Source organism: Takifugu rubripes, chromosome 19, assembly GCF_901000725.2.
Source record: "Takifugu rubripes chromosome 19, fTakRub1.2, whole genome shotgun sequence".
Classification (NCBI taxonomy): Eukaryota; Metazoa; Chordata; class Actinopteri; order Tetraodontiformes; family Tetraodontidae; genus Takifugu; species Takifugu rubripes.
In genome coordinates, this window is record NC_042303.1 from 15,980,418 (window position 1) to 16,002,716 (window position 22,299).

At 44.5% G+C, this 22,299-nt stretch overlaps 3 protein-coding genes and 1 non-coding gene across 7 annotated transcripts; 2 read left to right on the forward strand and 2 right to left on the reverse strand.

Annotated features, from left to right (window-relative positions):
* The first annotated feature begins 445 nt into the window (after positions 1–445).
* per3 (period circadian clock 3) lies at positions 446–10,756 on the forward strand. Of its 4 annotated transcripts, XM_011614231.2 has the most exons (23): positions 446–626; positions 2,150–2,549; positions 2,722–2,836; positions 2,950–3,110; positions 3,223–3,341; positions 3,589–3,787; positions 4,136–4,187; positions 4,276–4,424; positions 4,509–4,587; positions 4,688–4,794; positions 4,925–5,081; positions 5,193–5,301; positions 5,471–5,599; positions 5,695–5,803; positions 5,912–6,023; positions 6,104–6,243; positions 6,328–6,489; positions 6,589–6,840; positions 6,920–7,746; positions 7,868–8,036; positions 8,159–8,345; positions 8,828–8,978; positions 9,067–10,756. In XM_011614231.2, the coding sequence occupies exons 4-23, from the start codon at positions 2,996–2,998 to the stop codon at positions 9,184–9,186; spliced, it is 3,444 nt and encodes a 1,147-aa protein (XP_011612533.2). In that variant the 5' UTR covers positions 446–626; positions 2,150–2,549; positions 2,722–2,836; positions 2,950–2,995; the 3' UTR covers positions 9,187–10,756. The 4 variants fall into 4 exon arrangements, with proteins under 4 accessions (XP_011612533.2, XP_029681949.1, XP_011612531.2 ...); XM_029826089.1 differs by lacking the exon at positions 2,722–2,836; XM_011614229.2 differs by lacking the exon at positions 2,722–2,836 and having other exon boundaries at positions 2,953–3,110.
* Positions 10,328–17,877, reverse strand: LOC101078337 (matrix remodeling-associated protein 8-like). The gene is made up of 12 exons (XM_011614232.2): positions 17,649–17,877; positions 17,406–17,432; positions 16,837–17,139; positions 16,595–16,696; positions 16,376–16,509; positions 16,114–16,293; positions 14,659–14,785; positions 11,879–12,037; positions 11,774–11,798; positions 11,604–11,689; positions 11,450–11,521; positions 10,328–11,338 (listed from the first exon to the last, which is right to left on the reverse strand). Exons 1-12 carry the CDS (start codon positions 17,692–17,694, stop codon positions 11,316–11,318), a joined length of 1,284 nt encoding a protein of 427 aa, XP_011612534.2. The 5' UTR covers positions 17,695–17,877; the 3' UTR covers positions 10,328–11,315.
* Positions 17,878–18,441: 564 nt separating this feature from the next.
* On the reverse strand, positions 18,442–18,513 carry trnae-uuc (transfer RNA glutamic acid (anticodon UUC)). The gene has a single exon. It is a non-coding gene; the product is annotated as a tRNA-Glu (tRNA).
* Positions 18,514–18,840: 327 nt separating this feature from the next.
* psma5 (proteasome 20S subunit alpha 5) lies at positions 18,841–21,393 on the forward strand. The gene is made up of 10 exons (XM_003973606.3): positions 18,841–18,946; positions 19,232–19,282; positions 19,615–19,681; positions 19,779–19,905; positions 20,099–20,166; positions 20,241–20,348; positions 20,431–20,489; positions 20,571–20,673; positions 20,788–20,874; positions 20,978–21,393. The coding sequence occupies exons 2-10, from the start codon at positions 19,254–19,256 to the stop codon at positions 21,053–21,055; spliced, it is 726 nt and encodes a 241-aa protein (XP_003973655.1). The 5' UTR covers positions 18,841–18,946; positions 19,232–19,253; the 3' UTR covers positions 21,056–21,393.
* Positions 21,394–22,299: the final 906 nt, after the last annotated feature.

Here is a 22,299-nt window from a genome sequence, read left to right on the forward strand (position 1 = left end):
GTTTTCCAGGATTATGTAACCATAAAACAGCGGGAGAGCATTGAGGTAATACGAATTATCGCTTGGATAAAGTTATTAAGATAATAGTGTTTGAGTTTATCTTGCGTTCTAATAAAATAACCACAATAGTTTTACTTGTTTCGTAATTTTGCCATCTCTTATTTCAAAGTATAACTATGAATACTACAGCCACGTCCACCGCCCTCGTCATATCTACACCGCGCATCCGCGTGTGAAGAATGGAGCGAACCTACGCAGACGATTCTCTGGCCTCCTGAGTTCCTACTTCGTGTTTGTTGTGTAACATGGAGGTCCACGTGAAGGGACAGCAAGCCACTGATCGTTGGCTGCGTTTAGACACGCCCACGGCCAGAGACGATGACCAATCAAATGGTCGGTATATAAACGCCTCGTCCAATCACCAACGAGTGGGCGAGGTTTAACCGCGCAGGCCTCACGTTGCACAAATGTGTCAAACCCTCCGGAGTGGGTGACTATTTCTCTATTCGACTGGGACTTATTTAAAAAACCAACTATATATATCTCTTTAGTATGACCTGGATAGCTGTTTGACAATTACAAACGTGTCCTGTTCCGACGCTGAATCACGCGGACGAATCGAAAAGGTAACAATTACACGTTAATAAAGATGTATTGTATAGTTAGTGTGTGGGCTAAGCTAGCTAACCAAGTCACCCATGACAACCAGCAGACTGTGCACATTTATTTACTTTTTTGTCGTGGACGTTGGTTTAAATGCCACGCACGCTCCTTAATGTTTCACGAGTGAATTGTTGAGAAATGCATACAATCGTTCCCCCGCTGGTAGGCTAGCTGTGTTACATGTCTGCGGTTAGCCGGGAGTGCAATGCGTTTTTCAACCTGTCAACATTAAGGATCCTTTCTGTATTTACTGTTCCAATGGTTATTTAGACAGTTGTTTTCTGAAGTGACAACTCCCAGTTCATTTTACGCGTCAGTGGGGAACAAAAAGAAAAGGCTAGCTGTAATCATGTATATTAAAAAACGCAAGTTTTGTTTGATTCTGTCTTATACAGTATATGATTGATTGCTTCTCTATTACCGCCCACATGGTGCATCACAGTAAGCTCGTTTTGTGCTGGTCAGGCTTTGTTTCAAATACATGTCCCTCTTGGAATGATGGCTCCAGCTTTTGACGTCTTTCTGGACCGTTTGATGCTTTGGCAGGTTATTGTGTTCGTGTGGGGAGGGGTAGTGACCCATGTTAGCTTTGTCTTGGCAGGGTTGGGCTGTGGTCTCTGGGATGTTGAAGTCTGTATCTTCCTTTTTCCTCCAAGAGTCTGGAAAAAAGCCAAAGATAATCTCTCCTATCAGGTGTCCTTGTGTTTATTTAGCCCAAAGAACTGATGGTTGAGTTGGTTAAACTTGCTACAAAAATAGAACTTTTGTCCATTCACATTCTGATAAGCATTGGTTTTAGTTCCTCCTTGCATGTAAACACGCGTTTGTTCAGTGGCAAAGGTAACTCCTTATTTATTAAAGAGGGAAACTAGAAGAAAAATCACTTGGAGAGCACAGACAGCACAAAGCAGGTCATTTTTTATATATACTGTTTAAGTGGTATTACAAGGTTATGTAACAGTAGGTTGCTTTATGCTCAAAGCCCCTTGGTTTGGATCGTTGGTAGACCAAATCTTAAAGTCCTTCTGCAATCTAGAACATCACCTAAGATATAATCATCTGTTCCTTGGCCCACTATCAATATTTCCTCAAGATTTCATTAAAATCCAGCCATAAACTTTTAGTCATATTACTCCAAACTCCAGCTGCCATACTCCCTTTGGTGGAAGTAAAAATCATGAAAAAATCCCAAATTCTAGCCTATTATTGTAGTAACACCCAATTTATAAACTGTGTAAGGTATCTTGGAAAAAAAGGGCTATTATGGTAATCGTGTGGAGGTTTTATTAAGGTTTATATAACTGTGGCGATTGTATAATAAAAGTTTATTTTAATGATCTTACAGTGGAGTCAGTTTGATCTTGTGTTGACCTGTGTGCTATTAAGCTACAGGTGGGCCAGAGTACTCAGCAACTTCCACAGTTACACTAATATCACGTGCCCGTGCATTAAGAATTATATACATTTTTTCAATTTGCTCTTCCAGTCTTCAGATGTGGATTGATGCATCCAACATTATCTGAGTGACCATCCTCTCCAGATGGAAGCTATTGTTATGAGGACCACAGCTGACTATTGTAACTGGAGAAATTACTATTGATGTGTGACCACAGCACTGAGATGCCTGGAGGTGACAGTGGGCCAGAGGGGGAGGAAGATCCTGTCTTATCATCAACCACAGGTGATACAAGAGAGGGAAGCATGTCGTCATGCCAGCCAGATGGAGGCGTGGATTCGGAGCACCTCAGGGTGGAGGAGAGCAGATCTTCAGGTGGAGAAGCAGGGCAGGAAGACGAGGAGATGACCAGTGGATCACATGACCTGTCTTCCTCAGCCGATCACAGCCCCAGCAGTGCCCTGGGATCCACATCATCGTCTGCTAAGAGGTAAGCGGTAGTTTAGTTTTATTTTAGTAATTCAAACCGTGATTCGGCCGTTGATCTCTTAAAAAAAAAAAAGGTTAAATCAAACAAAAACGTCTTCACACAGACGGTCTGAATTGCCGAGGCCTTTAGGTCCCTGAAACTGTTGGAGGGTTTACATGTTTTAAATTTATAGAGAGATTATCACCTTGGAGGGGATCGCAAGACTGACTGTGTAGATTTGGGCAGGTCTTCAAGGCAACAAAACAAGCCCAGTTGCCTTTGACTGACCATCACCCAAGATACAGACCGTTAGTTCCACTGCTAACAGCTACACACGTTGCAACGCTTTAATATACATTTATGGTCACACTCTTTGCTCAGTGTTTTCTGTTGCATTCAGTAATTATTTGTGTGTGTGTAGCAGCGAGAACGCAGATGGCAGCAGGAGGCAGGCTCACAAAGAGGTGATGATCACGGTGGCTGAGATGAAGAAGAGGATTCCGTCAGAGAAACGCAGCCGCAGCAAAGCCAGCACTGTTGAGGCCTTGCATTATGCCCTCAACTGCGTTAAACAAGTCCAAGGTACCCAAACTACACGCTACTCACGTATGCAGCGTGTTCTTTCTTTGATGGCTGCTTATCGTGACATTATCTGGCCTCAGCGCAGCATTTGTGTTTATGCAATCCTCTGCAGCTAACAGTGAGTATTACAATCTGCTGATGCAAAATGGCCAGGACGAGAGGAGGGACGCCACCGTTTTCACCCTGGAAGAGTTGGAGCGAGTCACTTCTGAGCACACGCTCAAAAACACGGTAAGCACACGTGCAGAGAAAAGAAGTTCACATCAACTGCACATTCATATGTGGAATACATGTCTGCCTCATATTTGTAGGGGTCCATAAATATATTTTAAGTGCATTCTAAAAAAAAAAAACGGGTGTTTATTTATGCCTCGTGCCTTGGTGTGTGCGTGAGTGTATGTGTGTTTACTGCTTTTGCGTGTGTCTGTGACTCGGCTCGCTTGTGTGCCCGTGTTTTTGTGCACATCTGTGGATGTAGGACTCCTTTGTGGTGGTTTTCTCGCTATCGAGCGGCCGCGTGATGTGCGCCTCGGAGCAGGCTCCCAGTATCCTGTGCTGCAAGAGGAAATTTCTGGAGTCGGCCAAGTTTGTGGAGCTGCTCTTCCACCAGGATGTGAATGTGTTCTACTCACACACGGCGCAGCTGCATCTGCCACCCTGGAGCAACTCTCACACAGGTGTGCTGGAACCACAGTTATTTATTATGGGGTTTAATTCGGAACTTATATCAGCTGACTGACTGTAGCTTTAACTTAAGTACCCCAGGTTTGTTGTATCTCTACTGTTATATTCTCAACAGAAATAAGCAATAACCACAAATAAATGTTATTAAAAAGCATCTTTTGGGTATTTTAGTCAGTTTTAATACTCATCAATATATGTAAAATGTTATGATTGCTGCATTATTGTTTATTATATTACAATTTGCATCAAGATTATAGCATATTTATGTGGGACCTGGGTAAAGTACTGCAACAAGTTGTGCTGGTGAATAAATGGCACTTCCCTGTTGTTTGTCTCTGCAGCTGGAGTCCTCTTTGACTGTGCCCAGGTTAAGTCTTTTTTCTGCAGAATCAGGTCAGTATTCAGACTGTTTGTGCGCTTTTCTGGACCTTTGTGGAATTTTACCAAATACTACCATTTTGTTGATTTTTTTTTTTTTTAGGGGAGGGAAGGACCGCGAAGGTGAGATGCGCTACAACCCTTTTCGGATAACTCCATATCTGCTGAAGGTGGAGGGAAAAGGGAGAAGTGGGGAGGAAGAGGTGCCGTGCTGTCTGGCACTGGCTGAACGCATCATCTCTGGATATGAAGGTACAAATTTGATCATAAATGCTGGACCTTAAAAGACATAGCTTGGAATTTAGCTTTTTATTTTAATATAATATCCTTGTGCAGCGCCTCGGATCCCCTTGGACAAGCGCATCTTCACCACCACACACTCCCCAGGCTGTGTGTTTCTGGAAGTGGATGACAGGTCAATAAACGTGTTCACAATTAGATTTTATAATGGTCCTTTTGAAGCAGAGTTGTGCTCAAAAAAGTTATTATTTTTATTTTTATGTGACATGTTACAGAGCTGTGCCATTGCTCGGATACCTTCCTCAAGATCTGATTGGCTCATCGTTGTTAACGTTCATCCATCCAGATGACCGTCCCCTCATGCTCTCTATGCATCGGAAAAGTATGTTTTCAAGAGACCAAATACATGATTAACACCTAAAAAATGTGTTAAATTGTTTATTGACAAATCAGTGTTTTAATGTCCTCTAATGTTGTGCATCTCACTCACTTGCTTCTCTTCCCCTGTGCAGTTCTGAAGTACGCAGGCCAGTCTCCATTTGAGCACTCTCCAGTGCGCCTGCGCTGTCAGAACGGAGACCATATCACCTTGGACACCAGCTGGTCCAGCTTCATCAACCCTTGGAGCCGCAAAGTGGCTTTCATCATCGGCCGGCATAAAGTCAGGATGTAAGTAGCTGCATCAGTGCTAAGTATCGGTTTAGGTGTATTATTCACATCACCTGTGTCAGTCTTTTAATAAAAGTTAATAATAGGGTTAAATGTCTTATTATTGAGCAGGAGTCCATTAAATGAGGATGTGTTTGCTGCTTCAAGTAAAGATGATATCACTGTCTTTTATGAAGAAGTAAAAGATCTACAAGCAAAGATTTACAAGCTTTTCCTACAGGTAAAACTTCATATTTAAATATGTCTTTGGTGGAGTCTTCTTGGTTGTAGCAAACTATTTGTAAACAGCAGCAGCTTGCACATCTTCCCTTATAATAAAGAAGGTTTATGAAACCCATCAGAGGAAGCTACACTTCTTTGTAAATTCACCGTGGGTCTCGCTTTTACAGCCGGTCCATAACAATGGTTCCAGCGGTTATGGTAGTCTGGGAAGTAACGGTTCTCACGAGCATTACATCAGCGTCGCCTCTTCGAGCGACAGCAATGGTAATCTGTGGGAGGACTCGCACCGGGAACCGGTGAGACAGCGCAGTTCCATCACCATCAATCGAGCCGTTTTCATCTTGGATGGCGAGATTAATTACACTGGTGCATTGTTCGTGTGTTATTGCAGATGACCCTACAGCAGATTTGTGCTGACGTGAACAGAGTAAAGACCTGGGGCCAGCAGGTTCATCTGGGGTCAAGTCACAAAATCCCTTTTCTGGGAAAACCTGCGAAAGGTGATGCAACCCTTCACATTCAGACATTGGATTAGAAATCTGAAGGTGTATTATTACATTGTTAAGACGTTTTAATATTGACTGTGCTTTCATTTTGTATTTCCCAAGAATGTCTGCCACCTGCCAACTCTAGCCCTGAGGTCAGAGATCATGACGAAAACAGGAAGCAAACCCACATTCCTTCCTATCAGCAGATCAACTGTGTGGACAACATCATCCGGTCTGTAGTGGAAGTGCCACCACACCAGAGCTAAATCCTGGATTCTTACACTTAGTTACCTAATTCTTTGCATTTTGTAGATATTTGGAGAGTTGCACAGGTTCAGCCCTGAAGAGAAAGAGTGATTCTCATTCCCTGGTCACTTCCTCTTCCTCATCCTCTACCTCAGAAGATGACAAGCCTGCTGGAGCAACTGACACAGCTCAGGCCAGCTCAGATGGTAGAAGCATGTCCAATAGGATTAGTCTGAAGGATATCATGTGCACTTGTTGCAGGATAAGATTATACTTACCTTGTTTTCCAGTGGTGCTGGACAGTGGGGTGTCAGTGGCCCCTACAGCTGCTGCAGTTGTTGGAACACCTCTGACGGACATCACCATGTCCACCAAGGCCATGAGTGTGGTCTCTCTCACCAGCCAGTGTTCTTACAGCAGCACCATTGTCCATGTGCCACAGCCTGAATCAGGTAAAAACTCTTAATTAACCCGTCATCAGTTGCAGATTAATTAAAAGTGGATGACCATCACTAGATAACCGCCGATAACTGTTGGTCTGTCTTTTACAGAAGCTACAGCACTGGAGGATGCTCCAATGGGCAGTGAGCCCGCTGAGACCCCGCAGCCCCCCGTCCGTCCTGCACCGAGCCTCCCCACAGAGGAACGAAGGTTTGTTGGCCTCACAAAGGAGGTGCTATCTGCTCACACACAGAAGGAGGAGCAAGAGTACGTGGATCGGTTCCGACATCGTATCCTTCAGAGCCCCTACAGCTCCTATCTGCAGCTAGACAACAGCTCAATGGCTCACTCCCACCACCCTGGTATGTTGTTATTAGATTTAGTGGCTGCTGAAAATGCATTTCCTTTCATCAAGCTCAATCTGCATTCATCTTGAAACAGGTGACTACACGCGTCCAGTGAGCGCCGGTGAATGGAACCGTTCGAGGAGAGGAAAGCTCCGGTATAAGCGACCCAAACCCCAAGGCTCTTCAGACAGTTATGCTTCTCCTCCTGGTCCCAAATCATCTTGGCCTTCCTCAGAGTCTTCACATCCCCAGATTGGGGTGCCTTACAGTGCCCATCCCCAAACATCCCCACTCCCAGCTCCATACTACACCATGATGGCAACCCAGCCTGGTACAGAGCAACACCACCGGCCACAGCAGCTCCCTGGACCAACCCCCTTTATGCCTCCTGTCCAAACCCAGTACACCTACAACTTTGGTGTCACAGAGTCAGCAGGCATGCAACCTGTCCAGATGGAGTCCATTCAGAATTTTCAGAATCTGCAGCCCATGTCTTCAGCTCAAATCATCCACCCTTATATGACTCCGGTCATGGCTGTCATTCTGCCCCAGTACCCAACTTTAACTCCTGGATTTCCATCCGTTTATCCTCCCTCTGCTTCTTCCTTGCTGCCACAGGCACCGATCAATATGGCAGCGTTTGTTCCAGGCACAACACACTTTCCACAGCCACTGTTCCAAGCCCAAGCCACCCCTCCACCCCAGAGCACGCTTGGGCCTCTCCTGTGTTCCCCACGGGCCAGCTCCTCTGTTGGTGAGGAGGAGGAAGCTGCTGGGCCTCGAGCTTTATTCTCCAGCTCTCGCTCAAGTTCTCCGCTACAACTGAACCTGCTGCAGGAAGAGCTGCCAAAGGCGAATGAAGGACCCGGCAGCACGGGGCACAACCACACTGAGAGCCTCCACGAACACCATGCCAATGAGGTGAGAAGGGTTGATGTAACGCTTCACCTTAAACACAGTCAAACTTCTCACATGAGTGATGCATTTAGTAGACACAGGTAGAGCCACGCAGGTCTGACTACTCATCTATTGCCTTCTCCAGGGTGACAACCCCAGTGATTCTGGTAATCACGATGCACAGTCTACGTCCAGCGAGCTGCTTGACTTGCTGCTGCAAGAGGACGCCAGGTCAGGGACAGGCTCCAATGCATCTGGGTCGGGCTCCCTGGGATCTGGATCTGGCTCCAATGGAACCTCCACATCACACACTGGTAAAAGAAAAAGCACACCCCGGCATCTCTTTTGCAGCATGTTGAAATCAAGTAAATATTTTCTTCTTTTAGGCTTCAAAAAGTACACTGAAGTGACTGATGTGCTGATCTTTGGCTTACAGGCAGCAGCAACAGCAGCAAATACTTTGCCAGCAATGACTCGTCAGATACATCACGCAAAGCCCGTAAGAGCCAAGAGGCAGCAACAGAGCGCCAACATGACTTTGAGAGTCAGGTGGAGAACTCGCTGTGGAGCATAATCCAGCACACACCCAAACATGTCATGATGACGTACCAGATGCACGCCAGGTAGACGCAACAACACTCTTCCTGCTTTTGTTCCACAGTGGAAACATTTTGAATGTCAATCCTTCCAGCAATTAACGTTTCGACCAAAATGTAATTAAATCTTCAACACAGAATATATTATAGATCATTTTTGACTTTGTAAGTCGGTTTTTGCTCAGATGAGGTCATAACTTTCATGTACTCCATCATCATTTTAGGGTCACAGAAGGATTAATAGTTAAACTTTTTCCTTTTCGTTGGACACGAGCAACATTCTTTTTAAACAGATAACACTGACATGGCTACAGAGTTACTTCCCAAAGCTTTCCTTTATGATTTCTCAGTATTCCGCAGAGACCACTTGTCATTCCAAATTTGCACCAGATTTGTTTGATAATTGGCATTTTAATGGACCTCATCATTGTTTGACATCTACATTTATATCCTGGTGGTTTTGTTTTTATTTGCTGCTATTTAATATTATTGCCTTGCTGTGCATCCAGGGACCAGAATGAGGTGTTGGCAGAAGATAGAGAGAAACTCCGGGTGCTCCAGCCCCTCCAGCCTTGGTTCAGCCAGGAACAGAGAGAGGAGCTGGCTGAGGTTCATTCCTGGATCCAACAGAACACTATCCCCGAGGAGATCAACACACAGGTGCACGATGGCATATGCGTACACATTTATCATTTGACTCGCGTGAGCACTGGTTGTGATATAATAAGCTTAATTTTCTGCCTCTTAGGGTTGTGACAGCTGTAGGACAGCTGCAGGAGCCTCCCACCCTCCTCCTCCTGCTCCAGACAGCTCATCTTCTCAGGAGATCCCCGAGCAGGAAGCTGTTGGACCCGACGTTGAAATTTGATTGACGCTGATTCCACCAGAAGTGACCACCCGTCTTACAAACCTCCCCCCGGTTTAGGTGGAAGTCGATCGTATTTTTCAGTATTGTATGACGAGGCCACATCCCGGAAGCAAGAGCTATGGGCATTTTACAGTTGCACAGGTCCTGTAAGGGAGCCTTTGCCTTTATTGGACCATAAATGTCTCTGTGTTAGTGTTTTAACCCCCTAAACCACTTGACGCTTGGATCAAGAGGAGGGTGCTGGTTGCTGCCCTGAACCTGAACACTATTAACGCACACCAGTCAGTGGGATAGGTTTGTGAGAATATGACACCAGGCCCTTCCCCAGAGACATGTGGTCGTACAGCCCGTACACCACCATCTACGAACGTGACTACAGTTGACACCTGGTAGACCGTGTCCGTGGACTCCTGAGACAAAAACACATTTGCTGCTCTCTGTTTATAATGAGATTCCACATTTGTAAGTTGATTGTTGTTTTGTCGTACGCCACAGGCTGGTTTCCTATCATCAGAAGGTCCATTTGTATGTTCCTTTGGCTCACGACAGCAAATGTATTACAGAGTTCAGCCCTACAGCACTAGTCCACCAGAAATTGTCCCATATCTGGGGTTGCCACCCTTTCCATAAACTATGGAATTGTCCTTTAACCATTCCGTATTTCCATAATTGTCCAGTAGTCGTGTGTCACATGCACACATCAATAGAATTGTTGCTAAGATACGCCAGCGAATCTACTTTCAGAGACATGTCTGACGAACGACGCCACACAGACAAGTGCGAAGGCAAAAAAGAAGTGGAGAAAAGAACAGGGAAATAAACAGGAATGGCAGGAAAACGAGAGGATTCATACATCTCCCAACGAAAGGTCTCCATTAGTTGGGGTCTCCATTAGTTACTGAGGTTCTTGCACTCTTTGTCTGCCAGTTATCTCCAGAGGCTGAAACAGCATATATTAATAATCATATTGATTTTTATTGAACTCAAATCTGGTTGATGGATGCGCAGGCCAGGAAAATTCTGAAAGCATAGCTACGTTAACTCATGTAGTTCGCTGCTCCCCACTCACAAACTGATTGTAGGCTACTATACAAGTCCAAGTTCTTACTCTAACAGCAATGTTGTTATTGTTTTTTTTTTTAAAAAGAACCTCAATTGTTTTATTTAGAGCTATCATAAGGCTGACCCAGTGCCCCCTGTCCCTTATCAGAAAGGTGGCAGCCCTCCAGCTGTAGCGCCACCGAGTATCCTGCCCTGTCATGAGTGTACACGACACATAACTTACCTCTAACTGTAAACAGACACGGCCCCAAATGTAATTTGATTAAAGAATGGAATGTGTGTGGGTGTGTGTCCATGTTCTGAGACAGATGGAGAGAGTGTAAATGTGTGTGTGAAATGCAGTTGCCCAACACAGGACAGGTTTTCTACAGTTTTTAGATTCAGAGTATGTTACTGTTCTCCATATTTTGCAGAAACGGTACACAACGTCAATGTTTCTGAAAGTCATTTGTCTTGAATTCAGGGATTGTTTGTTTGTGACACAAAGGAATGAATAAATGGTCTATACCTAATGTGTATGGGTGAGCCTCCATTATGTCTTTTTTTTTTATTATTTATTGAGCAAAACACCCAAAAGTTGTCATAGTGGTAGGTTCAGGCTCATGAAAATCTTCAAAACTGGCTGATTGTATCAGGGTTTGCATTTGATGACTCAAATTGTTGGCAGATATTCATGGCAGGTTCATTCCATGCAGCTATCAAAGTTTAAAGCAGGTTATTAAAAAAAGATACATTCTACGAAAAACAATCGAGCAAAAGCGTTTTTGCACAAGTGGCACCATTGACCAGCAAATATATATTTTTTTTTTATCTCTGAGAAATCTCAAAACATTAGAAATTGACCTATGGAATCCAGTCACAGCTGGGGCTCTCCTGTAGGTGGCGCTGGAGCATCATGCACCGTGTCAGCTAATCCAGTTCGATCATGACTGAGCAAAAGAAAACATCAGCTGTTTTCCTCATGCCTCATCTCTCCTGTTGGAAGGGGGAGGTTCGACTGTGTTGTGTTTGGAGCACAGCCTCTGGACCAGCCAGTGACTCCATCTGCGCTCTGGAACTTGGATTGTTCACTTTGAAAATTTCTGCATCTCTGTAAAATGGAGGCAGAGGGGGGAAATAACAAACTGCACTTAAACTGCTTTAACGGCATTAGCGGGTGCTCCATGAGGCTGAAGATGCTAGCAAGTTCAATGTGAATTACCTTTGTCCAGATCTATGACCTTTGGTGGAGAGCTGCAGCGAGCCTTCGCTTTCAGCAGGTTGTTCTTGTAGTCTGAAAACAAAGACCAGACGGTCACTTCCAACCCCAGTGGGGACGAGCCTGACCTTCCACCCATGGTGGACTTGCACCTCACCGAGGTTTCTGTCCTCCACGCTGCGCACGGTCACTTCGGCAGAGTCCATCTCAAACTCCTCCGAGCTGCAGCGGCTTCTCTCAGACCTGACTCAGCGATAAAAACACACCTGAGAGTGTGTTTAAGGGGAAGACTGTGTGTGTGTGTGTGTGTGTGTGTGTGGCACTCACCTCATGGATGGCTGTGGATAAAACGCTAAAAGGACAAAATAACATGAGGTATTAACATATATTTACACACCAGTTAAACACTTTCATACAAAACTTTTTCCAGACCGTTGGACTTGTGTCTACGGGTGATGAGGACGACGATGAGGATGATGAAGACCAGCAGCAGGAAGGAAGTGAGGATGTAGCCCAATGGCAGGAGAAAGTGGTGTCTTTGGTTTGGCAGAATAACATTGATGACTTGGGGTGAGTCGTCTTTGGAGGAGGCTGAGTAACACACAAAGTGCAGCAGTCAGCGATAAAGGGCCCCGCTCCTCATCCTCACACATGCACACGAGCCAGCGAGTCATCAGCAAACATCTGTCACAGCAGAGCGAAAACATCTCGTGAGTAACACAAAAAGAAAACACTTTCAATTGTCTGGATCCACTTTAATCTTGAATAATGCGAACCAAAGCATTTTGAGCTGGGCTAAACAGGTCCATTATTCACTCCCCTTAACGCCGCTGGGTTATGACAGATTAAACTTTACGAAAGGTGAAACCTTCCTGTAATTTATGGTGGTAAAGCGAATAAATAAAATAGGGGTCTGTTAAATGGATCAACTGAGGGATGCTATGGAATCCATAACGCTGCAGCGGATTCTTCGAGCAGCTTTGGGATTATTCAAGGCTGCTTCCTATTTTTCCATATATCAACATGCTGGGGGCAACATGCACCGCTGCACACCGCCACCGAAGTTAGCTTGATTCACTTAAACACAGCCGCACACAGAAAGGCAGCGTGCATCGGTGAAGTGTTCCGGTTCCGTGAAGGACTCGAGTATTTAAAAAAGAGTGATCCATCCATTCCTTGGAGCGGTGGGCAGTCAGACGCAACATAAAGGTTATCGGATAATTGAGTGGGTTGAGTTTAAAATGTGTTTGCAGCGTCAGACTTTATCTAACGCTCACATGAGCCTCCGTTGGCAGACTCCTAAAACCACATGAAGCTCATTTTCAGTCTAGGTTGTGGCTGCATGTGTGCTTGCTTTTGCAAGTGTGTGTGTGTGTGTGCGTGTGTGTGTGTGTCTGTTGCCACGTAAGCTCCACTACCTTTTTTGGGGTGTTTGTATTTCATCCTTTTATCTGCTTTCTGTTAACTTTCTGCTCCTTCCTGCTCAATTTACTCATCCTATCCTTGGACTCCCATCTTGTGTCCCCAGTCAACCGTGTCCAAGTGTTTGAACGGTGGGAGGACACCCAGGCAGGCGCAGGAAGAACGTGCAAACTCCACGCGGAAATGCCCTTTTTGCTACATGGTCCCTTTTCAAACATTTCAGCAGAAGCTGTTGTCCAGTCAGCGTTACGCGATACCGTATAAGTGGTCGGAGATTCATTAACGACGGGAAATCAGCAGCTGTGGACCTCACACTTGAGACATTGGAGCCAAAATGAGAGTCAGACGCAAAGTCATATGGTGATTTACTTTTCCTGGCAGTAAAACACAGAGAAATGAGGAGAGGAAGCGGAGTGAAAAAAAGGACAGAATTGGGTGGAACGGACGAAAGCAGCCAAGGGTGAGGAAGGGGACAGTGCTCACAAAATGACACATCTGAAAGACTTTGCAAGCAAACCTTCATTTTTTTTTAAACTAATTTATGTTTAAGCCCTTCTCTGGAAACCAGGGGGAGTATTTGTGTTTACATAAAAGCTTTCTGTTTAAAACTAATGGTTTCACAGATAGATACCAGTTAAAATGTGAGTCAGAGGTAAATAAAGTCCCAAGTTAGATGCAAACCCACCCCCCCCACAATTTAAACAAAGTAGATCCCAAAATACAAGTCATAGTTTAAATCATATTTGTATACTGGATAAGGTAAATGATGAAAACAATGCTGGTTAGCCAGAATTCCAAAGTCAAGTCCCACTTTTTCCAGGCTTCAGTTTGTATAATTGGAAAAGTCATGACGAGCCAAAATCTTTATGTGCAACATTTTTATGACCTCTATTGAAGAAAAATGAAGCAATGAGAAACAAAAAGTCTGAATAAAACACCTGGGATCCAACAAGAGGAAAAAAAGGAGAAGCAGAACAAAGAGAAGAAGGGCAAAGAATGCGGGGGGGGGGGGGGGGGGGGGGGGGTTCCAACAGGGCAGCAGACAGCCAGTAGATAAAAACTGAAACAGGCTCGAGGCCGTAAACGTCCTGTTGACAATAAATCTGTGGCCAAATTTGTTTAGAATTCCCATGGTGCACTGCAAACGCACGACGAATTGTGGGACCAGAGGTGGACCTCATTTAAAACACCACAGCTGAGAGATTCCACGAACACACACACGCGCACACACACACACACCCACACACACACACACACACAGCCACAGGCATGTCTCATTTCTAAATCCCTCTCAATGATTTTGCCACATTATTGGAGGACCTATTGGAGAAGCTCATTCTTCAAGAATTTGAGGTTGGCAGCCCGGTGCCACTTCTCTTCCCCGACATTTCCATTCTCCATCTCTCCCCTCTCTCTGTTTCTCATATGCTGCTTGAACGAGACGCCTGACGAAACCAAGAACACACGACGCTCTTACGCGTGTGCTAGAATCGCCTCTAACGGTGAAAACAGAGCGTCAAAAGGTGACAAGGGGAGGCTGTGAGAAAAGTGTGTGTGTGTTTTTTGAGCCTCTGGCACCTCAAAAGCTGACCTTGCAAGAAAAAAAACCCCTCTGGTGACTCTAAGAGAAGCCTTCAGAGCGTCCAGCCGCCCCCTCCACCTACATTTCTTCTATCTCAGCTGTTTCTTTGCTCTTTGGAGAGTCAAAGACTCAGAGGAAATGAGAGAAAGTGAAGGAAAGAACAGATGTGAACACACTCTCTCTCTCTCTCTGTGCATGTGTGTGTTACCTTTTTCCTCACTGGGAACAGTGGTCTGAACCACTGGTGGTTCCACCGTCACCTGAAACTCCCTCCTCTCGTGGAGGCCGCAGTAATAATGGTGGAGGTGGCAGGAATACTTGCCCTGGTCCATCAACTGTGTGTTCAACACAGGCAGCACGTTATAGACAAAAATAACACCTTTTCATTTCAATGTATACAAACCTTAAACAGTTCAACATCAAAAGAATATTCTGGTTTTATTTTTTTCTGATCCAAATCGGCGTAGTCTAGACATTTTAAGGGCACTTTAAATGCTGTTTCTATTTAATACCTCTGTAATAAATCTATATTTTTTATTTTAGTAGCCTGGCAGAAGATGCAAAACAGAGATTACAAGATGATGGAGGGAGATTATTGAATTCTACCCTATTTCCTCTGTATCCTTACTTTAAAACAAGAATTTTCCCTGTATTTTTGTTACATTGTGGAGTCTGAACCACCCAAAACCATTGTAATTATTGGCATTTATCTACTTCTCTAAAGGGTTCAATGTGTGTGACTCTCACTCTCAAAAGGGGAATTTCACCAAGAGTCAGCACTTATTACAAAAATATTCATTACTTTGTCTTTTTTTCAGGCTGCAAGCTCGAACAACACAACAAGTTATAACTTCTCCCGGGTGGATGCAACGTGGATAATAGTGCTCGGCCTTCCCGCGTGATGGCTCACACCTCGCACCATGTGACCCCCGTGAGTCACGACGGGTCAGGCAAGGACTCGGAGGAACGTCTCCCAGCAAAAGGTTAAGAATCCGGGACTCCGCACGTGATTTTAGAGAAGAACAAAAAAAGGCGTAAACACCTTCAAGATGTTTTGACTGATTCAAGAACTGATTCAATGGCTGGAATCTAAGAAGAAAACATGACGAAAAGTCAGCTGAGCGTTGGCTGTATCGAAGTGGAAATCTGGACCTCATTCCACCTGAATCCCAGAGGCCTTCTGAACCACAGTTTGACCTAAATGCCTTGATTTACGAGTCCTATTGAGAGTCGGGACTCCCGAGGGTCCAAACGCCCTTAGATATTTTCTCCCTCTCGCACCACAAATGGCACAGATGGTTTGATCCTGGTCGCGTTTGGTGATGCTAATATCATCTCTCATATTACTGTCAACCTCATTTTCCCAACAGAGCAATAATCGCTGACGTGACGGAGCTTTTCTTTCCAATTATTTGCATGTTATTTTCCTCATAAACCAAGTAAATAAACCTGTCAAACGCCCGTTATATGAAAAATGGGCCGAAACACTTAGCAGCTTATTTTTTTTTAAAATGAGCTATTGTCTTTGCTCCTCAATCTTTTTTGTCAAATGTCCATTAGTGTGTTGCTTTTATAGTAATATAATAATATATTACTATATATAATAATAATAATAATATAACATATGAGATCAGGAATTCCTGGATTCTGCTGAGTCACAAACCTGCAGGTCAGAGACGGTCAGCGAAAAATCTCCGTCCGTGAAGGCTCGGCTGCTGATGTTCATCTTCCTCTGGAGGAACTGTGACCCGTAGTTGCGCTGCTCCCCAGAGGAGTAGAGGTCGACCAACCGGTCGGCCCGGTCGTGGCCGACTCCGGGGGCCTGGCGGTCCCAGTGAACCACCTGGGGGCCGTCACAGAAGAGAACACAGGTGTCATTTCCAGACTGTCCCTCTAAAATGGCCGCAAGGGTGAAGCGCTCACACCTGCTGGTCGTCCTCCTCCTCGCTCCAGTCCGTCCACACCTTCCGCCGGTTGATGCACGGCAGGACGACGGTGCTGCCGAGCAGCACCACGTACACCGGCTTCTGTCCGTCCCAGAAGCTCTGTTCTTTGCGGCCTTGGCGACGCCCAAAGACAGACAGGTGAGCTAACGGCGCGGCGCCGCGGGGGGCACGTGCTGACGACGGACGTGTCGGACTCACGCGATTTTGTGACGTTGAGTTGAATCTTGATCATCTCGTGCAGCTGGCAGTAGAGGTGGTGAAGGTTGCAGGAGTACAGGCCTCTGTCGTTCATCGTCACGCCTGCGGTCGCGGGCAGAAACCAAACAGGCCAGGACGGGCGTTATTTAAAGGTTTGCTGGTTCTATGTTCACTTAATTTATGTGGACGAGAGCTTTCCTTTTGTGGAAACATCAACCATCATCTAAGCATCATCTACGGACCTTTGATGACCAGTGAGAAGTTCCCATCCGTGAAGGCGGTTGGACTCAGGCCGACCCGGCCCCTGTTGTAGGAGTTGTAGATTCTCTGGTCTCCTGCAGAGAACATATCCAACACCCTCTCCATGGCATAGTCTGGGTGGTCCCGGAACAGGTCCCAGTGGACCACCCTTTGCCTGTCCCTCGCCATGTCCCTGGTCCACACCATACGGCCGCTTACACACTGCAGCACCACCTTTGATCCAGCAGGGGCACTCACGTTGTACCCAGCCACCACCATACTGCTGCTGTCTGACTGGCCTGATGCTGGAGGGCAGGAAGGGTGGAAAGAAACAGACATTCACAGTTTGGGGACTTTTTTTTTTTTTAAATGAACTCCCTTGACACAAATATTAAAGATAACTGATTATTTAGTCTCCAGTTTCTGCATGTTGGAGGTCTCAGAGCATCTTGAGGGTGGATGATTAATAATAATCTTTAATTGTATTTTATACCAGCAATATAAAATCCACAAACATAAGGATGATATTGGTTACTTTACTTTGAACACACGCACACACGCACAAACATACCTGTAGTGAGGAGACAGGTTGCAAAGACTGTAAAAAAAGATTTAACATCATAAATACTCTCATTCTTACAAAGCAAGGTTTTTGGTGATGATATGACACAAATGACACCAATCGTCTATTTCCCTCACACATTAGCTGGTCTTGAAAATGTCTTAAATATTACGAAGCGTCACCCTGATGGTTTTCCAAGGATGTGTTGCCTGGAAAACACCTGAGCTGTTGGAAACAATCTTGCAAACTTACTGTAGGTGAAGCGGAGAGCCTGGAGAACGATGCTCGTTGTCTTCATGGTGACAAAATTTGACTTTTCGAGGGTTCCCACCTTAGATTTCCTGGGCTAGCAGCCGCTGTGGGACTGGATTTGGTCAGTTTGAAGAAGAGCATCGACACTTCTGCACAGGATCCAAACAGAACTGATCCCACCCGGGAAATGAAACTCGACACCACTGGCCTGTGCACGTCCCATCTTATGGGAAAATCGTCTGCTTTATTTTTTATTAAACGTTTTAGAGGACTTTCAAAACAGACATCTCTTTCGCATTTACTTGTTACGCTTCAGTTACTTTGCATGTACTATCGGAATAAACATTCTTCTTTTGCACTCATTTTGTCACTGCTTTAAATGCTCCATTGCATTTGGTTAACAAGCATCGCACAAAATTCTAAAGTTTGGAATAACTAAGATTAAGTCGGATGTTAGATAGAAATTTAGATTAAATACTTGCGAACTGGGCGAACGCGACTTCACAAGAACTGGACGAACGCGTCTCCCATCTGGCGTAATTAGTCCAGTGCGACTCTGCTCAAAGACGACGCTCAGTGGCCTTTTTATGACATCTTGAATTGTCAATATTTTACAAAATTTCCAAAGATAATATAATAATATGCTTTCAAAAGTGAACAGAAGTGGGATTTACCTTTGTAATGTATTATAGACGAGCAAGAGGAGAATATTTGATGAGTTAGCAAAATTAGTGTTTTTAATTTTTATGTATAAGAAATAATTTATAATGTCATTTTATTGCTCAAAAGTGAGTTCCCATACCGGGAGTCGAACCCGGGCCGCCTGGGTGAAAACCAGGAATCCTAACCGCTAGACCATATGGGACTGCGAGCAACCCAACTACTCACTTTAGTTCCTCAATAAATTCAATAAATTATGCTATGTTCAATATACAGTATTATGAATAAATATACACATACAGACACACCATTATGTATATTCATATTATTTCCCACATGTCAACCTTATTAAAATACCACCTTGTTTCTTTGTTTTAAAATAATTTTAGCTGATTAAAATGCATATACCTACGTTGGTAGGTATATGCATTTTAAGTGGCTTGGTTGGGTAACAATGTACAGTACACAAATAAAGAATAGACTTATGTAATATATTTATCCATACAATATATACTACTAATATCTATCTGCACCCGGAATCCTTCTTCTCAATTTGTTCACGACCGGCGCTTTTAGCTGTAACACCTGAAACGCTTCCCCTGAAACAAGCGAACTCATTCAAGGTTTTGTGGCTAAAGGTAGAACAGTCTATTAAGGCATTTTATTTAAAAAAATTAGGCATAGTTGACGCTATACTGTCTTCTGTATATTATTGTATTGTCCGCGTACTGATTTGAGATGTACTTCACTATTTTACTTTCGGTTGCTTTCGGTGAATGGTCGTGTCATTTGGCTAGCATGCTTGGTGTTCACTGCAGCTAACTGGCTAGCTAATAAGCGGTGTCCCAGAAAACACCGGTTACTTTTCAGAGTTGCTGGTATTCCATAGCACTGTTACACTGTCGACTCTTTTGTTTCCACAGGTCCCGAGTCGAACTTTTAAAGATGTTTTTGACAAGATCGGAATATGACAGGTTGGTTCCTCGCAAACTGCTTTGTCATTTATTGTGGGCTTTTCTGCAGCCACACTGTCGCTACTGCTAATCCATCTTTAACACGTGCATTTTAAGATTTTTACTTACATTTTCAACATTGTTTTTAATTAAAAAAAAATTCTGCTACTTTTGCAGTTTTCATCAGTGCGTTTCCTTACCTAGTCATTATGCTTTCACTTTCGATGTCGTTCTTTTTCTTCCTTTGCGAAATCTTTAGTTAAACTTTAAAACGTTTCGATATTTCTCACATCTCAGCTGTGCATTTTGTCATTGTTAACTTAACGACAATCTAACATACAAATCTTGTACAGGGGTGTAAACACATTCTCTCCTGAAGGAAGATTGTTTCAGGTTGAATATGCCATAGAGGCTATAAAGGTGAGTATTATATGTAATAAATGTTCAATCAATACGTGTCCTTCGTTATGTTTTATGCAGCGACTGAAGACACTTGTTGTTTGGACCTTTTTCTTAGTTGGGGTCCACAGCTATTGGCATCCAGACATCGGAGGGGGTCTGTCTGGCAGTGGAGAAAAGGATTACTTCTCCTCTGATGGAGCCCAACAGCATTGAAAAGATTGTGGAGATTGACAGTCACATTGGTAGGTGAAAAAAAACAAACTCAACATCAGCTCCTTGGTATGCAACTCAAATTTGCATGCAAACCTCTGATTATAACAGTATGAGTCTTGAATTAAAGTTAATTTCTCCCAGTTTGACCACACAAGTCAAGTCTTTATGCTGCAGAACGTGCAGGTCCACAGCGTCTTACTTCATGTTCTCTCTGTTTCCAAGGTTGTGCTATGAGTGGTTTGATAGCCGATGCCAAGACTCTAATTGACAAAGCCAGAGTGGAAACACAGGTACAAATACTCGGCATGTTGTAATTTTGACTGTTTAATTACTCTTATCTATGAATCTCTGCGTTCTTCTTCAGAACCACTGGTTCACGTACAATGAGACGATGACGGTGGAGAGCGTAACGCAGGCTGTGTCCAATTTGGCCCTGCAGTTTGGAGAGGAGGATGCTGACCCCGGAGCCATGGCCAGTCATTTTCCTCATATCCTATATTTAGCCAAGAAAATGTCATAATCTCTTATTCTTTTCTGATTTGTGACCCGTACAGAGTCGACCATTCGGCGTAGCGCTTCTGTTCGGTGGCGTGGATGAGAAAGGGCCTCAGCTGTGAGTAAAAATTTGGAATTACAAACACAAACACGCACCGGTGAGACCTGAGAGTTCTTTTTGTTGGGTTTGTGAGCGCAGGTACCACATGGACCCATCAGGAACGTTCGTGCAGTGTGACGCTCGTGCCATCGGCTCTGCATCCGAGGGAGCTCAGAGCTCTCTACAGGAGGTCTACCACAAGGTATCAGCTGAGTAGTCACATGATAATGAGGACAATGGTTCAGCAGGTTGAACGTCATGGAGACCATCAGGATCAAACGATCCCGTTAATTCCGGCTTCTTGTTTTTTAACAAGTCCATGACACTGAAGGATGCCATCAAATCATCCCTGACTATTCTGAAGCAGGTGATGGAGGAGAAGCTGAACGCCACCAACATCGAGGTTAGCTCCCAGTTCAAACACTTGCTCGTCGTTACGACGACACTCTCCGGTGGCCCGTCTGTTGCTGAGACTCACGCCGGCGCTGTTCATCTCTCCCCTCTAGCTCGCAACGGTAGAGCCCGGGAAGACCTTCCACATGTTCTCCAAAGAGGAGCTGGAGGATGTTATCAAGGATATCTGAAGATGAAAAAGACTCGGGGTTCTGGGCAGGGGGGGATGTGATCGTACGCCTGGGCTGAACGTCACCGCAGCACATCAATGATCCACAAGCAGAAGAGGAGCCTCTTTTGTCATGTGCTAATTAGTACTTCTTGTCTCTCAGCATCTGCACAACTCTGAGCAGCGCTTACGTCTGAGTGGCAGGAAAACAGTGGGGGGGGGGGTATTTTTGTTACCAATCAGTTCAACAATTAAACTTGTATTCAAATGGTTTTTGGAATCTTCATTTTACGACAGTAGAACAACAGAATAGCTTAAATGTAGCTAATATTTAGATGACTATTAAATTCTTTTACTTAATTTACCTTTTGTAGTTTTTTGGGGGGGAAGGGGGGTTTGTTATATACCCCATCCACCATGTTTGACACATTGTGTATGATTTGGATGATTAGAAATGATATTTTTCCCTTCACACTCGGATCATGTAACAGCAGGATTCAGACCTGCACCCTGATGCAAACATCTGTATTTACATTCTCTACATTTTGGGCCCTGCTGCCTTTTACAGAGCTTCACTAAACAGGCGGGAGGGCGGTGGGGGGGATGGGGCTTCATCTCCTATGGCTCTCGTCATTGTGGGCTTCAAAAGTTTCAATTAAATCTTAAAGTCTGAACCTTGGTCACATCTAATTCAATTCAATGTCCACTGAAATGTACACTATCAAAACTTTTATCAAACGGGCTGGTTTCGTGTTCATGTCATGTAAAATGTAAACAGAATTATATATTAGACGTGAGGGGTAGTTTTGAAGGGGGGGGGGGGTATAAAATACCTCCCTCCTTTTCATGCTGTAAAACATATGAATGTGCAAATACCAGTGCCATAAATGTGAAAGCAGCCTTTTAGCGTCAGCTTGCATATAAATCACTGGACATTTGGGGACGCCGCCGCTGATCTGTTGACACCACAGTATTTGGTGAAGCAAAACGTTTATTGCTGTGGGAAAGGCTTAACCCTCATCCTCGGTGTTCTGTTTGTGTTCCCCCTCCCCTCTTTCTCTCGGAATCATTAAAAAGTTCGAGGAAAACCAAATCTCCGAGATCCAACAGGAAATCGTTTCTCCAGGCTTTTGCGCAATCTTTCCACCAGGGGTCAGTGTGACCCCAGAAAATAACTGACATCCCGGAAAAGGAAGATTCCTCTCGTCCAATCAGCGTGCTGATCATTCTGGCGCTGACCAATCAGCTGCCGCGGTGAATGGGCCG

Bases quoted from the DNA above. Each gene is read 5' to 3' on its own strand.
- per3 (XM_029826089.1), top strand. From the start codon at position 2,263: ATGTGTGACCACAGCACTGAGATGCCTGGAGGTGACAGTGGGCCAGAG. The intron at 6,841-6,919 runs GTATGTTGTTAT...ATCTTGAAACAG, and splicing joins GGCTCACTCCCACCACCCTG to GTGACTACACGCGTCCAGTG. The intron at 8,346-8,827 runs GTAGACGCAACA...CTGTGCATCCAG, and splicing joins ACGTACCAGATGCACGCCAG to GGACCAGAATGAGGTGTTGG.
- LOC101078337 (XM_011614232.2), bottom strand. From the start codon at position 17,694: ATGAAGACAACGAGCATCGTTCTCCAGGCTCTCCGCTTCACCTACA. The intron at 16,294-16,375 runs GTGTGAGCGCTT...GACGGCCCCCAG, and splicing joins AGGAGGAGGACGACCAGCAG to GTGGTTCACTGGGACCGCCA. The intron at 11,690-11,773 runs GTGAGTGCCACA...TCGCTGAGTCAG, and splicing joins TATCCACAGCCATCCATGAG to GTCTGAGAGAAGCCGCTGCA.
- psma5 (XM_003973606.3), top strand. From the start codon at position 19,254: ATGTTTTTGACAAGATCGGAATATGACAG. The intron at 19,283-19,614 runs GTTGGTTCCTCG...AATCTTGTACAG, and splicing joins ACAAGATCGGAATATGACAG to GGGTGTAAACACATTCTCTC. The intron at 20,875-20,977 runs GTTAGCTCCCAG...TCTCCCCTCTAG, and splicing joins TGAACGCCACCAACATCGAG to CTCGCAACGGTAGAGCCCGG.